The following is a 17,247-nucleotide window of genomic DNA, read 5'->3' as shown; positions in this document are numbered from 1 at the left end:
AATGATCTGTCTCACTCCGTGTGTATCCTTAGGATCGCGTAAATGCATCAAACTTATGGTACCACTCCCTAGGAGCCTGCTTCTCAGCCCATAAAGACTTTTTTGAAGCTTGCATACCATCCGTTCTTTGCCCTGTGCAACAAACCCCTCTGGCTGCTGCATATAGATGTTCTCATGAAGATCTCCATGTAGAAAAGCTATTTTTACATCCATTTGGACAAGCTCTATGTCCTCTCTGGCAACCAATGCAAGCACTATACGAAGGGTAGTCATCTTCACCACTGGGGAAAAGATCACCATAACAGCTTAGGACAGTCAGAAATAATTCTATCATTTCCAAATGAGACGCCCAGCTTTCATGATTGAAAAGTGAAGATGTGCATAAGTAAGGCCTTTAAAGATTTTTAAATTGTTCCAACTTCTTTTAGCACATACATACTACAAACCATGTAGGCTTGTCTTTGTAATGTAACAATGTCATGTTTGAGTGAACTGTATCCAACTTGTCCATGCTTGACTATAGCCTGAAAATGCCCTTTTTCTCTTAAAGAGTCCCACAGAAGGATGCATTTCTTCCAGAAATTCACTGACCATTAGATCCTGACGTCTTAGCAGTAATTGCATAAATCCACCAATACTAAATTTGGAACACTCTTCTGAATACTCTTTCAAAGACACATTGTATCCTCAATCACCAAACCTTTGAATTTGAAGGATCATATATGGTCGAGCTCTTAAGTATGTTCCTCTGCAGTTGAGATCCCTGTTTTGCATCTTCTCCAATCTATAATGAACCGAATTGTCTGCCACAATCCACCATTGGCAAAGTGAAGCAGGAAGGCACGAACCCATATTGGATTCTTGGGGCTAATAATCTTGATAACAGCAAAGAGCACTATAGTTCCCACAAGATGCCATGGAATTATATCCTCCTGCTATTTCAGCCAAACAAAGCAAAGTCAAGAGAAAGTAAACATCAACTATGCCTGCACAAAACAGGAACAGCAATATGCTCAAAAAATTTGTGATACAAGACCTGAAAATCCTTGCCAAGAGCTACAGCTGTTTCTTTCCAAATCCCAGCAAGCACAATGCCTGCAAGCAATCCAATGGGTATAAAGAGCTCCTTCCCCGCCAAAATTGTGGAAACAGTGTCACTGAAAGCCATGATCACCAGTAGGGGAACCCCAAGCCATTTCCCCATTTTCCACAAAAGATCTGCAAGATGCTGCATCAATCGAGCCTGAACCTTATCCCATGGGAAAGTTTGAAGTGGAGCAAGAACCACTGGAAGCACTTTGAATGCCTCTGAGGGAGAGCTCTCAACATTAGAAGGTACAGAATTGTTGTGCGCTTCTGAAGAGACCTGACAAATGGCATTGTGCTTTTTGGATACCCTGAGTGTAACCTGAAGCCTCTGCAATTACAAAATTCAGACAAAGAGGTTAATTTCTCGAGGTACATTTTTGGTGTATTTGAAAATATTATATCAACAATATACTGAACTAGGGACATGGACTCAGATTGATATAAAATAGAGACTTTGAAGGTTCTAAGAACTTTGATTTCAGGCAATTAAAGAGATATTTAACTCGTCCTCATAGACGCAAGGAACATACACTCGAAACATCTATTTATAGCTGCAGCAGAATTTTATGATAGGGTGGAACAGATTTTCAAGACACTGGAAAAAATCGAAATGTCGAGTGTGTTCTCATTACATCAACAGTTTTGATTACATTTTTTCCTCACCAGTTGCTTCCAGGAGGGAGATCTTTTTCACTTCACCGTAATCAAACATGGATATGGATGCACCTTACGTATTTCCATTGCTCCACAAAATCAGAAAACTTGAAGCCAATTAATCATTTGAACAGTCATAAAGTGCACCTCAGGAGAGGATAATGGTTTGAGAAATCCAGGTCTTTTAGTCGCTTGAGATACACATCCATCATCTGCAAAAAGTACAAAGAAACAAGGTCTTCAAAATCTTGGAAAGAATAGCCTAACATATATATACATGTGCACACAGGATATATTTGTGTTTGTGTGTGTAACATGGTTGCAAGTTCAGTCCTGTAGCGTGGAAGTGCAGGTCCTCAACTAAAAATATATATTTGCCAATTCCTACAAGGCATGATTCTGAGAACTCTAGCTGTTCTAAAAGACTCTAGAACAACATTGTTCACACCCCATGAGTCATAAGTGTGTGGTTCAGGGCATCCACCACCATTAATGACAAGACATAAAGGTAACATACAAAGTTCCCCACCTTTGGATACATCACATCAATCTTACCAAACATGATGTAATTGCAATCCAATGGCACACACCTACCTAAACAAAATAAAAGAACAGACTCCACGCGTGTTGGGTCTTACACTGTTTGCTCTGAAGGGGGGTGTTGGAGATATCATAGCCAAAGAGTGTTGAGATGTGATGTGTGATGTGTTGTACTAGGAGATCTAGTACTTTTTCATGTGTGAGTCATGTGTGAGTGCCATGTATCACCTTGGGAGTTATCCCATATGCACTTGGTGCAAGTGTGTGAGTGTGTAGCCTATTTAAGGCTTGTACTTCACTTGTCTCATTTAGCGATGATGAATGAATGAAAGCCTTCATGGATTGTACCACTTCTTCACTCCCTAGCTTATCTCTCTCTCACTCACACCATGTTTCTAACATGGTATCAGAGCAGGCCAGCCCTGCCCTAATCCGTCCTGCCATGTCATCTCTACCCTAACCCTAACCCTAATTCTGCTAAGCCTATGCAGCTGTTAGAAATGAACCAACAGAGGGTACACACAGTGGAAGACTTATAGTAATGCCCAGGAGCTCACACAGTGTGGTGTGGGGTGTGGAATCACAAACTTCTTTACTTAATGTGCATCACATAGATGTGCAGACTCATCAATAGACAATGAACCAGCCAGATATAGAAGACACCAAAACTTATATATTTCCGTCCAAAACTATGGACACAATACAAAAGAGATAGATCCAGAGTCCCACCAATGGTGTGGTCCTCTGATCTAACCACAAGGTCCTTCTCCTATCTGCCGGCTATCTCTAGACTCGAGCCCGCGTGCTCCACCTCGAGCGTCTGTAGACTATCCGTCTAGTGTGTTCTTCTCCACCTTACTGCCTGTGAATCAGCCTAGGTGGGCAGCCCCTGCCAAGCTTTGTCTGCAGCACACAAGTCTCCTTGGTCCTCCTGAATGTAGGCTCCAAGATAACTGTTCCACTGCTCCAACCTGCTTTTGAATGGCTGCTCCAGAAGATGATGATCTCAGCACCTTGCTGCCCTAGAAGACAGCCAAGGTCCAGCCCTTCCTGGCTAAGTCTGCAACTACAGAGGCACAAGGGTAGGGTGCTCTAGAGTAGGCAGGCTTCCGGAGACAGCACTCCACTCTAGACCATATCTTCACCTTGAGGGCTATCATTGAGGAGGTGAGGTCGAGACGCCATAAAGTCTATGCTTGTTTTGTAGACTTTTGGAAGGCCTTCGACACTGTCCCGTGATCTCGTATGATCAGGAGACTACATGATATGCAGATCCCAGAGGTTCTAATCTAGGGAGTGATGAGCCTATACGAGTCCGTTAGAGGGAGAGTTTGTGCCCTAGGAAGCCTATCAGACTAGATTGAGAGCACGATCGGAGTAAAGCATTTCGGGCTCTACATTGATGAGATTACATCTTTCATAGACCGCCTAGGAGGTGAGGGAGCACCACTAGTAGACTTGATGATACATATTCTACTATATGCGGATGATATAGTCCTCCTGTCATCTTCAGCAGAGGGACTACAGAGACATCTAGATGCCCTAGAGGTGTTCTATAGAGAGAGAGACCTGATGGTTAACCTTGGGAAGACGAAGGTCATGATCTTCAACACCTCTCACACAGTGCTTCACCGATGTAGCTTTACATACCAAAGTCAGCCAGTGGAGATTGTGCAGTCCTACACATACTTAGGTGCAGTTTTCACAAGGCCAGTTTTCACGATGACCCACGCAGCCAGAGCGCGACTCACACAAGGGCATGGTGCCTTGGCCCGACTAGAGCGACAGTGCTTCCAGGCGCACTTCCAGGATCCACCGACAAAGTGTTGGCTTTTCGACACTCTAGTGAGGCCGACCGCCATGTATGCGGCACCTTTTTGGGGGTGTGATATTTCAGCAGCAGAATGGAAGAGATTCGAGTGGCTACAGGTGATTATGGGATCCAGGATGATTCGGAGTAAGCCCTCGGTCCCCCATCAGATAGTACAGGTAGAGTTTGCCATGACCCCTCTCCATGTTGATGCCATCTTTCAGACAATGACTTTCCTTCACAGAGTTTGGGACCTACCTCGTGAGAGACTTCCGAGACTAGCAGTAGAGTCCTCCATACGACTATCTGAGACTGGGGCAGGTACAGCATGGTTTGCACGCATCACCGCATGGTTCGCCAGTCATAGCATTTAGATGGATCGGCTTCCCCCATTTCAGTATAGCATGGATGCACCGCCCGAGTTGATCACGCGAGATGAGATTAACCGCATCATACGGTTAGATCTCCTTGAGCTCCACACATCTCGCACTTGGGGGGGGGGACCAGGAGTTCTCCACCAAGACCCAGCTCTACTATGACCATTGTCTGAGAGTATCGGAAGACGGGCTCATCATCAGACCTCAGTATCTCGAGGACAGAGGGATCTCACACGCACGGAGGATTGCCATCAGACAGATGCGGGTCTCGTCCCATTAGCTGAGGATCAAGACAGGGAGAGTTGCACGCATACCCAGAGAGCAGCGGACTTGCAGGTTGTGCACAATGGGGGCGGTTGAGACAGAGGAGCACTTTTTGTGTGCCTGCCCAGCCTACTACGAGATCCGAGGGCGCTACCACTGCCTTTTTTAGGAGGGATACGGCTTTGGCCCACTCTCACGACTGATCCACTTCCAGGACCAGCTCTGCATTGGGCTCTACCTGATGGAGATGCGACAACACAGGGAGATACTACTATGACATATTAGAGAGCAGGAGGATGGGACCACCGCACCACAGGATACCAAGGTAGACCGAGTGCAGAGATAGATACAGATACGTGAGCTCTTTGCATCTCATCAGAGAGCCATCATGGAGCCTGGATACGTAGAGCCGGTCCATGCACTTGGGTAGAGCTCTGAGCACTTGATATCTTCATGCCACTCTCATTTTGCTCAAGTATAAATGGATTCTCAAGTATGTGTGGGTGTGTGGATTTGTATGTGTGAGAGCATACTTTTATACTATGGTCTACACCCACTGTTGGGCGCTGATGACGTCGGTGGGGATGTCATAGTAGCTAGTCCCTGCTATGCGTGATGGAGTTTATGGTTTTCAATCTTATGAGATTGAAACTGCACTATGTTGTGTTTTTAGAGGATGAGTTTGGGAATGTTCCTGGATTCATCTAGGTATATGCTTCTGCCGTATTAGCGGACATGCAAATTTCACGTTGTGAAGTTTTTGTCCAAGTTGTGGCCTGTTGGTATTGCGATAATTCTTTCTATCTTAAATGGTGCATTGCCCTATCAGCTAGATTTAGATTTAGATGCTCGTTTGGGAGAGACTAAAATGAAATCGTTTAGACTTCACAAGCAGTTGTAGCTTGAATGAAGAGATTTGGACTACTTTTTGATTAGCCTTCTCCTTTAGTGCTAGCCTTCGTCATGACTGAGTTTGCCCTTCACCTCTGGAGTGCCGACAGAAACTCGGTACGAAGACTTTGTATAAATGGATGCTCAAGTATGTGTGGGTGTGTGGATTTGTATGTGTGAGAGCATACTTTTATACTATGGTCTACACCCACTATTGGGCGCTGATGACGTCAGTGGGGATGTCATAGTAGCTAGTCCCTGCTATGCGTGATGGAGTTTATGGTTTTCAATCTTATGAGATTGAAACTGCACGATGTTGTGTTTTTAGAGGATGAGTTTGGGAATGTTCCTGGATTCATCTAGGTATACACACTCTCATTTTGCTACTTTGCTATTTTGTACTAGTATAGCATTTTAGTACTCAGCAAGGGCCTTAGTGAGCCCTTTGCCCCGGCCCACAATGGTCTGTATGAGTTACTTGATTCCGTAGTTTGTCCCATAGGCCCGCGAGGCCTCCCGTGGACGTTAATATATCTTTCTTTCTTTCTCCTTCCTCCCAATGTGCACCTGCCTTCAGCTTCTCATTCTCATATTTAAGAGTGGTGACTTGGACTTCTAGCATCTCGACTTGGGAGGCAAAAGAGCTGGTTTTCTCATTCAGCATTCGAGTTACCTCTTTTGCCCATTTCGTTTGCCATTTCTTCATGTCATCTTGTAATTTTGCACGTAGGTTGGACAGCTCATCATTCCTGTTTTCCCCTAGTTTCTTTTGTATGCATTCAAGCTCAGCATCCTGAAATTTACACACCTCCCTGATTGTTGATATGCATCCTCTGATATTTTTGTCTTCTATTTTCTCTGCTTTGGTCCAAATGACACTATATTTGCGCTCCTTGTCGCCTCTTGTTTTCTGGTCTTGTGGGCTGCCCATTGTTCCCATTTGGTCGCTTTCTTGATCATTGCAGACTGGCTGTTCTGTGTTTTGCAGGTACAATCAGTTGGAGAGGCGTGTATCAGACCCTCGAAGGGGGGAGGGGGGATGGGGGTAGGTCGGTGGAGAGGTTGTCGGGGCAAGCAATGTGCCTATCAAGGGTCCCAAGCAAGCCCTGTAGGGGCTGCTCCTAGCAGCCAAGGGGGATCCTGGGCTATTGCCCAGCCCGTAGCAGCTCCATGCATGGGCGCAACAGCACTAGCTCCATGGCAGAGCACACAAATAGCAGCAGGGGACGCGGCCGCACAAACTGCGTGACCAGCAGCAGAGGGCGCCACTCGAGATGCCACGCGAGCAGGGCGAGGCAGATGGGGGGTGCGCCATGGACGGCAGCAGCTAGGTGAGGTGGGGGAGGAGGAAGGGAGGGATGGAGGGGGGGAGAAAGAAAGAAAGTTTACAAGCATCTCTGGTCTAGATAGGAGAGGAATCGGGACAAAACCCCATAGCTATCTCTGAAGAGGCAGTTCTTAGAAACAAGCATCTCAAGACTTCTGTATCTGTTAGTCCTATTCATGCCACGCAAGTAATTTATGTTGTCTATAACATACATAGTAGTAATATGCTTATGTAGGACAAACCTATAGGACAGCTTTTATTTGTTTTCAAGAACATGTTAGGGAAGCTAGAAAAGTTCATCGGAAGAATTCCTTAATTGAGAATTCAAAACCCTTATATGCGGCAATGGCAAAGTCTGGTTTCGAATCTTTTCGTTGCTTTCCCATTGAGCATATAGAGGGCCATTTTAATAATACCAAGGATTTTTACAAGGCTGCTCGTCCTCGTGAATTGTTTTGGATGAGAACTTTACACACTTTCTTCCCAAGAGATTTTAATTTGGAAGGAAAATCAACTCTTCGTAAAAATAAAAGAACCTCTAAAAAGAACCCTTTGATACGGAGAACTCATATCAAGCCCTTTAACATTCCTCATTACCAACACAGTCATACACCTAACATCGTATGGAAACCTAAAGTTATGTTACGAGGTTGTCCTAGCTGTCCTGCAATCTCACATGTTGTTCGTGAGTTGCCTCCCTCACTGTCTCTTCCTCCACTTCTCCCTCCTTTAGTTCCTTTAAATTCCTCAGTTCCAAGAGTTTTTTCTTCTCGAGACTATAAAAGAAGACTACTCTACCTAGAAAGATTAATGTCTCTGGGTCTTTTTTCAATAAAAATTTTTTAAAAATATACTGTCAAAGTTCTTTTTAAACTTCAATACACCTTGGAAAACTTCTCTTTATGAGCTCTTGATTTATATTTACTTCTCCCTCACTTGACAAGATAGGCTTAAACTCAATTTTGAAGTCTCCTGAAGTAATGGATTCTCTCCCTCATTTTGTGAGAAGAATTTGGAAGCATCCAGTAGTAGCTTGGAAGTATGTAAAAACTTTAGGACAAAAGGCTTTCAACTATGGAGAGATAGGTAAAAGGCTTTCAGAGCATTCAAAATCTTCTATCTTACAAAACCTTGTTGTTGTAAAAGTAAGAGATTCCAAAGCTTTATTGATGCTGATTTAGGACATGTAGTCACAGCGGATACCTCAATTTTACTTTCTAGTAACTTAAGAGACCTTTTCATGGAAGGCACGAAATTCCGATTGTACTCTTTTAAAAAGTCTTGCCTTTTAAAAGCTATCAATAAGGGAATCTCAAAGTTTGTTTTGCAATTAGAAGAATGTTTAGGAGTTCAAAATATCTTATCAGAATGGATGGGAAGATTTTGAAGAAAGTTGCTTTGAAACTAGAAGAAGTCCCTTCGGTTAATTGCTCAAAGCAAAGTAACCATCTTTCTAAAGAAGATGAAATTCTCCTTCAAAAATTCCATAGGAATTTTGTCATTTCTTATATGAACAAATGTTTCAATAACTTTGTTTTTATTTGCAAAAAGTTTTACTTAGAATGTCTTTTGAGAGAAGTGAACTCGCTTGCCAAAACTTACACCCCTGTCTTAGTTTCTCAAAAGAATTTGATCTCAAGACATCAAAGTTTTTGCAAGTCTTCTGGGTTTGTTTGCAATCCAAGTATACCTTTTCTTTGTGCTGCTTGGAAGTTTCACAAAACTCCAAGAAAGCCAAGATTTATTGCAGCTGCTTGTGAGACTACTTTGACGGATGTCTCTAAATGGCTAAGCTACTGCTTCAAAGCCATGTTGCCTAGTGTCCATGAACTTTGGAGGGACTTATTAAAAGAGGCAGATGTCCCCTCGCACTCAAGCTGGATTTTAAATGACTCTGTAGGAGTGATTCCTGTTGTAAAATTTTTTAATTCCTCTCGAAGCATTCAAGAAAAAGAGTCTCCTATTCTCCTTCAAACCTTTGATTTTACGACGCTTTACACAAAGATTGAGCTGGAAGACCTGAAGTTTAGAATAAAAAAGCTAGTGGCTGAAGTTTTCAATTTGAGATTTAACAAAGATAGATGCAAAGTGTTAAAAGTTGAGAAAACAGCCTTATGCTTTAACTTCTTGTGGCTAAAAAATAAATATAAGACATAGGTTCTAAAAAGAAAAGATACACAAAGGTAGTAAGTGTGGAAGATGTTTGCTCTTGGATAGATTTTCTTTTAGATAATCTTTACATCACAATAGGTGATTCTTTGTTTCAACAAATTATAGGAATCCCCATGGGCACTAATTGTGCCGTCTTTTTAGCAAACTTTTATCTTTTCACTTATGAATTTGAGTTTATGCAACGTCTTATTTCTATCAATACCTGCCCTATCATTTTACATAAGCTTAGCCAAGTTAGGTGTTTTATAGATGATTTATTTGTACCAGATGTTCCTAACTTTCAAGACTTTATGTACAAAGACGCTAGTGCTTTTGGAGAAGGAATCTATCCTCATGACTCTTATGAACTGAATTGCACTTCAAGAGGGGATTCTTGTGTTTTCTTAGATCTTAGAATTTCTCAATCTACCATAGGATTAGAGGTTGATATATACGATAAATGTGAACAACCTGAATATAGTGCTTTACACATTATAAAAATGCCTCACATTGACTCAAATATTTCTGATTTGGCAAAATATGGAGTCATTTCTTCCCAATTCCATAGATTTTCCCGCCTTTGTACAACTAAGGAGTCTTTTATCACTCAATGTAGTAATTTGATCACTTTACTATTACACAAGAGGTATAATCCAAGGAAAATAATGAAAAAAGTACGCACAATCTTAGATATGAAGTCTTTTATCTTTGGTGTATCAGCCTTAGGTATGTTTAGAATGATTGAACATAAGCTGAAAACAAAAAGCGGGGAGCTGAATAGCCCGCTTTTCTTTTAGTTTTAAAAGAGAGTTTGTTTGAGTATGGTTGTGCTTTCTAAGTTAGAAATGTATTTTTTACTCTTTTTAGGAAACAATACATAAGTGTAAAGGACCATTTAGCTTTTTACGTTTTAAATAAGAGTGAGAGTGAGAGTGAGAGTGAGAGAGAGAGAGAGCGCGCGATTTTTGAAGGATCGTTTGAAAAGAGAGAGTGCAGGTTGCAAAAGAGTCGATGGATTAGCCGTCATGTCAAACTAGGATAATAGGAAAAAGAGAAGTACAAGATACAAGTACCTAGACCTAGGACTAAGTGTCCTAGGTGTCACATAGGACTAAGTGTCCTAGGTGGCCTAAAAGGCACTAACACTACAAGTGCCTTTATTTATGCCTACAAGGCACATACCATGGCCTATAGGACATCACTAGAACCACCAGGAGATGGCCTACAAACCCCCCTCCATGGGATGGGCTGAAGTACTCTATTAAGGTCTCAGAATACCTGGTATTTTCTTGTCATGGTGGCACATGTTCATCCAAAAGGATATAGCCACCTATGAATGTACAAGGGATGTCAGATCATGTAACAAAGGGAACCAAGTGTAAAGCCTATCGAAAGACTTCGAACTTGGGACGAGGAAGTGCCTTTGTAAACATATCTGCTATGTTGTGCTCTTTGGGAAGATAGGACAACTCTATGTCTCCTGCCAACAACCGCTCCCGAACATAATGATAATGAACTTCAATATGCTTAGTATGTGCATGAAACACTGGGTTACGCGCAATGGCCAAAGCACTCTGGCTGTCAGTGTAGACAATAGTGGAGGATGTCTGGCGAATACCAAGATCTGTAAGTAACTGTCTAAGCCAAACACACTCTACTGTAGCGATGAAAGCTGCCCTGTACTCAGCCTCACAGCTAGATGTGGCAACTGTTGGTTGCTTCTTGCTGAGCCAAGAGATACATGAATTGCCAAGCAAAAAACAATTGCTAGTATGTGACACTCTGGTGTCGGAACATCCTGCCCAATCACTATCCGTGTAAGCATGCATGGTAAGTAAACAGCCTTGTAGAAGACGTACAGATTCTGACACATAGATCTGTACGGTCGTCCGTACAGTCGTACGGACTGTACGGATGGTGGCACAAGGAGCAGATGCAGATCGGGGGGCAGGAAACGAGTCGAACGTGGCTCTGATACCACTGAAGGATCGTTTGAAAAGAGAGTGCAAGTTGCAAAAGAGCCAATGGATTAGCCGTCACGTCAAACTAGGATAATAGGAAAAAGAGAAGTACAAGGTACAAGTACCTAGACCTAGGACTAAGTGTCCCAGGTGTCACATAGGACTAAGTGTTCTATGTGGCCTAAAAGGCACTAACACTACAAGTGCCTTTATTTATGCCTACAAGGCACATACCATGGCCTATAGGACATCACTAGAACCACGAGGAGATGGTCTATAATATTTCAGTTTTTTGGAAGATTTTGTTTTTTGTTTCTTGACTTGCTTGTTTATTTTTGCTTAGTCACCTGCTTCTTTTCTTTTTTATTTCTTGTTTTCTTTCTCTTCTGTTTATTTGAGTATTTTAGTAAGCACTGGGTTTGTCCAAGAGACTCTGCAAGTCTTTAGAAACCCAGTATAGCTGCTTATGCTTGAGCACTGATGACAACATAAGTGTTGCTTTGCTTGCTAAGTATGTCTTCCTTTTGTTTTTCTTATTACCTCTTTTTTCTTCTCTTTCATATTCTCTTTTATTTTCTCTTTTATTTTCTGTGTAGATTTTTGATCTTTAGAACAACAAAAAATCTAAATTTGTATGATTGGACTTATTCTAGTCTTACAAAGGTATATATAGTACTAGATCTCCTAGTACAACACATCAACAAAACACATCTCACACACACTCTTTGGCTATGATATCTCCAACAAATACAAGTGTCTTTTCAGGCATCTGGAGATGCAATTCTTTCCGATAGAACCAAGGCATCCCCACCACAACTACACTGTATTGTTCCAAAGGTGAAACCATAAACTCTTCGTGATCCACGTAATCTTGAATATGGATCCAAAGTTTTCCAATGAGGTGTGTCACTGTTAGAAACATGGTGTGAGTGAGAGAGAGAGAGAGAGAGAGAGAGAAGCTAGGGAGTGAAGATGTGGTACGCAAATGTAGAATCCATGAAGGCTTTCATTCATTCATGATCACTAAATGAGACAAGTGAAGTGCACACCTTAAATAGGCTACACAATCACACACTTGCACCAAGTGCATATGGGATAACTCCCAAAGTGACACGTGGCACTTACACGTGACTCACACATGAAAAAGTGCTATATCTCCTAGCACAACACATCACACATCACATCTACACACTCTTTGGCTATGATATCTCCAACACCCCCCTTCAGAGCAAAGAGTGTGAGACCCAACACGCATGGAGTAGACCGATCCCCCCTCCACCGCAATACTGCAAAGAGCAAGTCCAACTATCCAGCACCTCTTGTGTGATAGTGACTTCTCAGTCAACTTGCAACCGGCAAGGGCAAATCAACACTCGTCACGCCCCCTTACTCTGAATTAGGTGGTCATCATCAAATCAAAGTAAAAAACAATACATTCATTTTTGGGGGACAACCCAAGGCAGAGTACCTCTTATTGACTCCAAATACATTCATTTTAGAGAGACAACTCAAGTCTGAGTACCTTTATTGACTCAACAGAAAAACACGGAACTAAACATTATCTACCACCTCTGAGAGGGATAGATCATGCAATATAGCTGATAAAGCTTGCTCCTCAGGTCCTATAGATGTGGCGTAAATATTCTCGAGCTTGTCCGAGGTCTCTGTAGCTGAAGTAGTGAGGTCAAGTTGATGAAGCAATTTGGTGGCCAACCTCACACCAATAAGCGCCAGTGCTTTGTCATGCTCCTCATCCCTAGCTGAAAGTGGTGCTGATGAGTCTTCACCACGACGACGAGGCTCCATTGTATCAATCTGGGGTAGCAAAGGCAGCAAGCAGAAAAGGATAACTAGCCAATAAAAGGGCTGGTCTAGGGCTCTGAAATAAATCAGCAGCCTAAGAAGTGCTTGAATAAACGTGTCCAGCTGCTGGTGGATGACCTCGGAGGTTCCAAAATGCAAACCCTAATTTAAAAGCAGCAAGAATATGCCTCGAAATGCAGAACTGAATGAGCCTGAATCAAAGAGCAGCAAGTAAATGCCCCATAATGCAAAAATGAGCCAATAGATGTGCACTAGTGGACATGGAAACCACTCCAAGTGCTGTAGCATGTCCAAAATCCTCCGAAATCCTCAAAACAGCTCAGCAGGGTCCTCAAAAGTGGAAAGAGCAGGCTGTCCACGTGGAAGGCGGCTCCCTTGTGTATTCCGAAATGTTGCAGCAGGTAACCAGTCCAAAAATCAGCTGTTTTGGATGAGCGAGAGGCTGGGAGCAGCCCCAAAAATGCTTCTAGAAGAGGCAGTTCTGCAGCAGCAACCCTAAGATTACCCGAAAATGCAAGAGCAGCTCCAAACTAGGTCCAAACAGCCTCCAAAAGCCTTGAAAGTCTGCAACCAATGCCCATAGGTGGTCTGTTTCTGCTGTAGCAGCCTGGAAACTCTAAAATCGGTGATGGAAAGGCTCCAAATCAGCTCGTGTGCAGGTGCTTGTGGTTGCAGGGTACCGACCAGCAAGAAATGGAGGCGGCTGGCTGTAGAAGTGAACACAAAGGGCTGCAAGGAGAGGCAGAAAAAAAGTGCAGAACTGAGGCGTCCGAGAGGAGAAGAGCTAAACGGGTAGAGGCAGCTGAAAGGAGGTAGAAATGAGCAGAGGGAAAGCTTCAGCTGAGACGGGAATGACGCAGCTGCTGTTGGAAAGGTCACCTCCCCATCTGTAAGCCCCCAAATGAGGAGAGCGTGGGGGAGGGAGACCTACGGCAGGATGTGCCCAAAGAGAGATTACCTGGATGTGTGGATCTGGGACAGATCTGGAGCATTCATGGTTGGTGGGGTGTCCCAAGTAAAAGGCGTGATGACATCAGCAATGTAAGGAACAGTACGGCGCTGCATATGTGGCTGGAGAGAGCCTGGCAGAGGGCAGAACCAGCAGGGAGGGGAGAACTGACATGGCGGGGGATGGGGCAGCACATGGCAGCCCATATGGAGGGCTGGTTGGGCTGGGCAAAGACAGCCAACCAGGCCCTATCTAGGGCTGGCCAAGGGCTCAGCCCCTGCATAGAATCGTGGGCCAGCAAGCCCTGGAAAAGAGAGCCCAGGAGGGCGATTTTGTGGGGCCAGTAAAGGGCCCTATTGGGGCTGGTTGGGCTGAGACAACCAGGTCGGTTGGGCCAGCCAACCTGGTCTGTCCAGTCGGCCCAGATTGGGACAGACTGGTCCGTTTTCTCAGCAGGCCTTAGGGCCTATATAAGGAGAGGCTCTTGGCCTCATTCAATATCCAGCAGTCAGCAGTTCCAGGGCAGAAAGGAGCAGCAGGAAGCCTACTCTCTAGGCCTATCTACAGGAGGTGAGAGAGTGCAACAAGGTGGCTGCTGATCTCCCTCTCCAGTATCGATCCATAGATCTTGGCCGGTGTGTGGCCAATCATGAGAGTGCGATAGTTCCCAGTATCCATGGGGTCGCCTGCCTTGTGTATCAGTACTATGGTGGTGGTACTCCACGAGGGTGGGAAGCCGTGACATAAGGCGTGGTTGAACATCTGTGCTAGTACTGGAGCCAAAACCTCCTGTCCATGATCAAAATGCTCAGTCCATAGTCCCTCATGAACCTATGCTCTCCGGTTATGAAGCCGGCTGAGTACAGCCCGCACGGGGCTCCAACCCTGGAATCCAAGGGAAAGGGGAAGACTCCCTGCCCCGGTCCTAAGGATGTAGTGCTCTAACCCTATGAGGAAGAAGGCTAGGATTGAGACAACGAAGCTGCACTCTAGCCCTAGGGCCTACGTAGAGGTGATTTTGAGTGGCTGACAAGGTGGATGAAAAGGGGAGGGGGAGGGGATTCAAAGTAGATAGATAAACAGATAGCTGCTTGACTGAACAACAAACCGCTTGAATGCATGTGCACTCTTTTGTAGGCTGGCTGGGCCAGTCTGTCTTGCTTCCTCACAGATGACGGCTAGACCTATTTTAGTTGATTGCAAACCCAACTACGTTTCCCTTGCTTCTGTCAGGATCTGGTCTTACTGGGGCTGTGCCTGCTATGCATGAGGTGGTTGCAACTTGCTCATGCACATGCCCTCTGCCTATGTGCTGTCGGCCCCATAGCACCAGTTCAGGGCTGGTTGTTGCTTAAGCACATGCTGCCTATCTGTTGCCTGTCTAACCGCACATTGGCCCCTCTACCTATCTGCTCTTGTTTGGACTCTGCCTGCTATCTAACAGGGGTGGGTTGAGCGCATGCCCTCCGTCTATCTGTTGTATCATATGCTGCACTCTTAGTTAAGGCCAGCCCACCTGTCAGCTCTCCTTAGTGGGGTGGTGCACAGTTCATCAGCAATCTGTCATAAAATGCTGATCTACAATGTCTCCTTGATCGCAGAGCCATCTCCATCATTGCAAACGTTCAGGTCACCTATCTTGCCATGCCCCCTGACAAGATGGCTTGATTGCATGCCATGGTTAGGGACATACACTCAACAGTCCATTGGAGGCTGGCTCCTACTCACTCGAACCTTTCCTTGGTTGCCCAGCCAGATGCTAAAGCCTACGCCACAATATTGCGTATATGCAGGTGCCGAGTTTATTTCCGATGACACCAAGCAGGACAGCAATTATTAGTTTCCAGGTTCCACACATGTTGGAGAGCATCTATTATATATGACAAGGGAATGTACCACCTCTCCCATCCCTAATCCTTCTCCCTTATATTATTTGCTTCCACCCCTCCCCCTCTTCTTCTCTTTTGGCCGCCCTTTTACCAATTAACGAAGATTTTACTATATTTTGTGTCTGAGCTACTGGCATGGAGCTAGAATCGTGTTTAGAGTAATGGTGTCTCTAATTTCTTTCCCGATCAATTGACGCGTGACTGAGGTCTATGTTACGATTTATGATTGAATATGTATAAGAGACGTAAAGGCTATAAGCGTACCTTTCTCGGGAAAGCAAATGCAGGTTTTCGAAATAATATTGGCGCAGATTGCATTGTTGTGAGATCCCGCTGAACCAAAACCGGAAGCCGGGGACAAGTTTTTCCAAGCATTGTGAGAAGAGAAGTGGGAGATGGAGGCCATGGGGCTGAAAAGGGAAGACGACACTTCTACTTAGATAAAAGGGAAGCATACACTCATCTTAATCCAACCATGTGTTCCAAGAAAACCTTTAAACTATATGCAATGAACTTGTAAAGTCACCAGTAAGCAAAACCCAAGAATACCTCTAAACTATATACAATGAACGTGCATCATTTTCTCTCCATTTCATAAAATGTGCAAAATTTTAGGCAATTTAGTTATATCTTAGCTAACACATCGTCAAACTCTCAAGAAAAACCCTCTCAACTTTGGAACCTCTAAACTGTATACAATGAATGTGCATCATTTTCTCTCCATTTCATAAAATGTGCAAAATTTTAGGCAATTTAGTTATATCTTAGCTAACACATCCTCAAACTCTCAAGAAAAACCCTCGCAACTTTGGAACCCCAAGTTTTGTGATTTGTTGAGGAAAATTCTCTCTCTAAACACTACTTTGGAGCCCCAAATTCAAAAAAGTTTTTAAGTAGTGGATGAGGGAGGAGGAGGCAACAAAGAAGGAGAGTGATTAATGAGTAAGTCCCTCTACTTATTAAGGGAGGGGAGCCCTCCCTCTTATTAATGAGAGTGAGAATCTAAAAACCCTTATAGCCTACACTATTACAACTTCTTCATGTAGCCTAGTAGTAAGACCTTGGGAATGGGTAATCTATCTCTTCAGTTAAAATCCCCCCTTTGCATATGATTTTGGAGCTATCCCTTGGATCAAATTAAGGACGATTTAGAGGCAACTCCGTCTTTTCACTTTAAGAAATCCTTTGAAATTCTCGATTGAAAAATAAAGGCCTTTCAATTACCTTTCTCCTTAGGTTAAGTTATCTCTATGGATTAATTATTGAGATGAGGGCCTCTAGAATAGGTAGACCAGAAGTACATATGAATAAACTAATGGAGGAACTAGCATAATTTGATTTGTTTACCCTATGACTTAAAGGCATTTATTTTTTGAGTTGAAATTCAATATTATGGGAGAGGGGATGTACATTAATCCTCCAAAAGGGGGGATTTAAATACATAATCTTTCCTCTCTCACTCACGAGCACGAGCTCTATCACCAAGCTATGAAGCAAAATATTAACCTAAGCTATCCAAAT

The 17,247-nt window shown here is 43.6% G+C and overlaps 1 protein-coding gene across 2 annotated transcripts; it reads right to left on the bottom strand.

The window, feature by feature from the left end:
• Positions 1 to 304: 304 nt before the first annotated feature.
• Positions 305 to 16,289, bottom strand: LOC147879560 (uncharacterized). Of its 2 annotated transcripts, none has more exons than XM_087371990.1 (4): positions 15,991 to 16,289; positions 1,891 to 1,955; positions 1,037 to 1,417; positions 305 to 935 (listed from the first exon to the last, which is right to left on the bottom strand). In XM_087371990.1, exons 1-4 carry the CDS (start codon positions 16,130 to 16,132, stop codon positions 735 to 737), a joined length of 789 nt encoding a protein of 262 aa, XP_087228116.1. In that variant the 5' UTR covers positions 16,133 to 16,289; the 3' UTR covers positions 305 to 734. The 2 variants fall into 2 exon arrangements, with proteins under 2 accessions (XP_087228116.1, XP_087228117.1); XM_087371991.1 differs by having other exon boundaries at positions 307 to 932; positions 15,991 to 16,287.
• Positions 16,290 to 17,247: the final 958 nt, after the last annotated feature.

This window comes from Dipteris shenzhenensis, chromosome 33 (genome assembly GCF_047967505.1).
Source record: "Dipteris shenzhenensis isolate YYH24624 ecotype China chromosome 33, Dip_SZ_1.0, whole genome shotgun sequence".
NCBI classification, from domain to species: Eukaryota; Viridiplantae; Streptophyta; class Polypodiopsida; order Gleicheniales; family Dipteridaceae; genus Dipteris; species Dipteris shenzhenensis.
The sequence above is the reverse complement of the archived record's forward strand: the minus strand, read 5'-3'. Positions and strand labels throughout refer to the sequence as shown.

What these genes read in the sequence shown, in the direction of transcription:
- LOC147879560 (XM_087371990.1), bottom strand. Translation starts at nt 16,132, where the DNA reads ATGGCCTCCATCTCCCACTTCTCTTCTCACAATGCTTGGAAAAACTTG. An exon ending in CATTTGCTTTCCCGAGAAAG is followed by an intron (nt 1,956 to 15,990) that starts GTACGCTTATAG and finishes TACTTTTTGCAG; the next exon opens with ATGATGGATGTGTATCTCAA. An exon ending in CTCTTGGCAAGGATTTTCAG is followed by an intron (nt 936 to 1,036) that starts GTCTTGTATCAC and finishes TGGCTGAAATAG; the next exon opens with CAGGAGGATATAATTCCATG.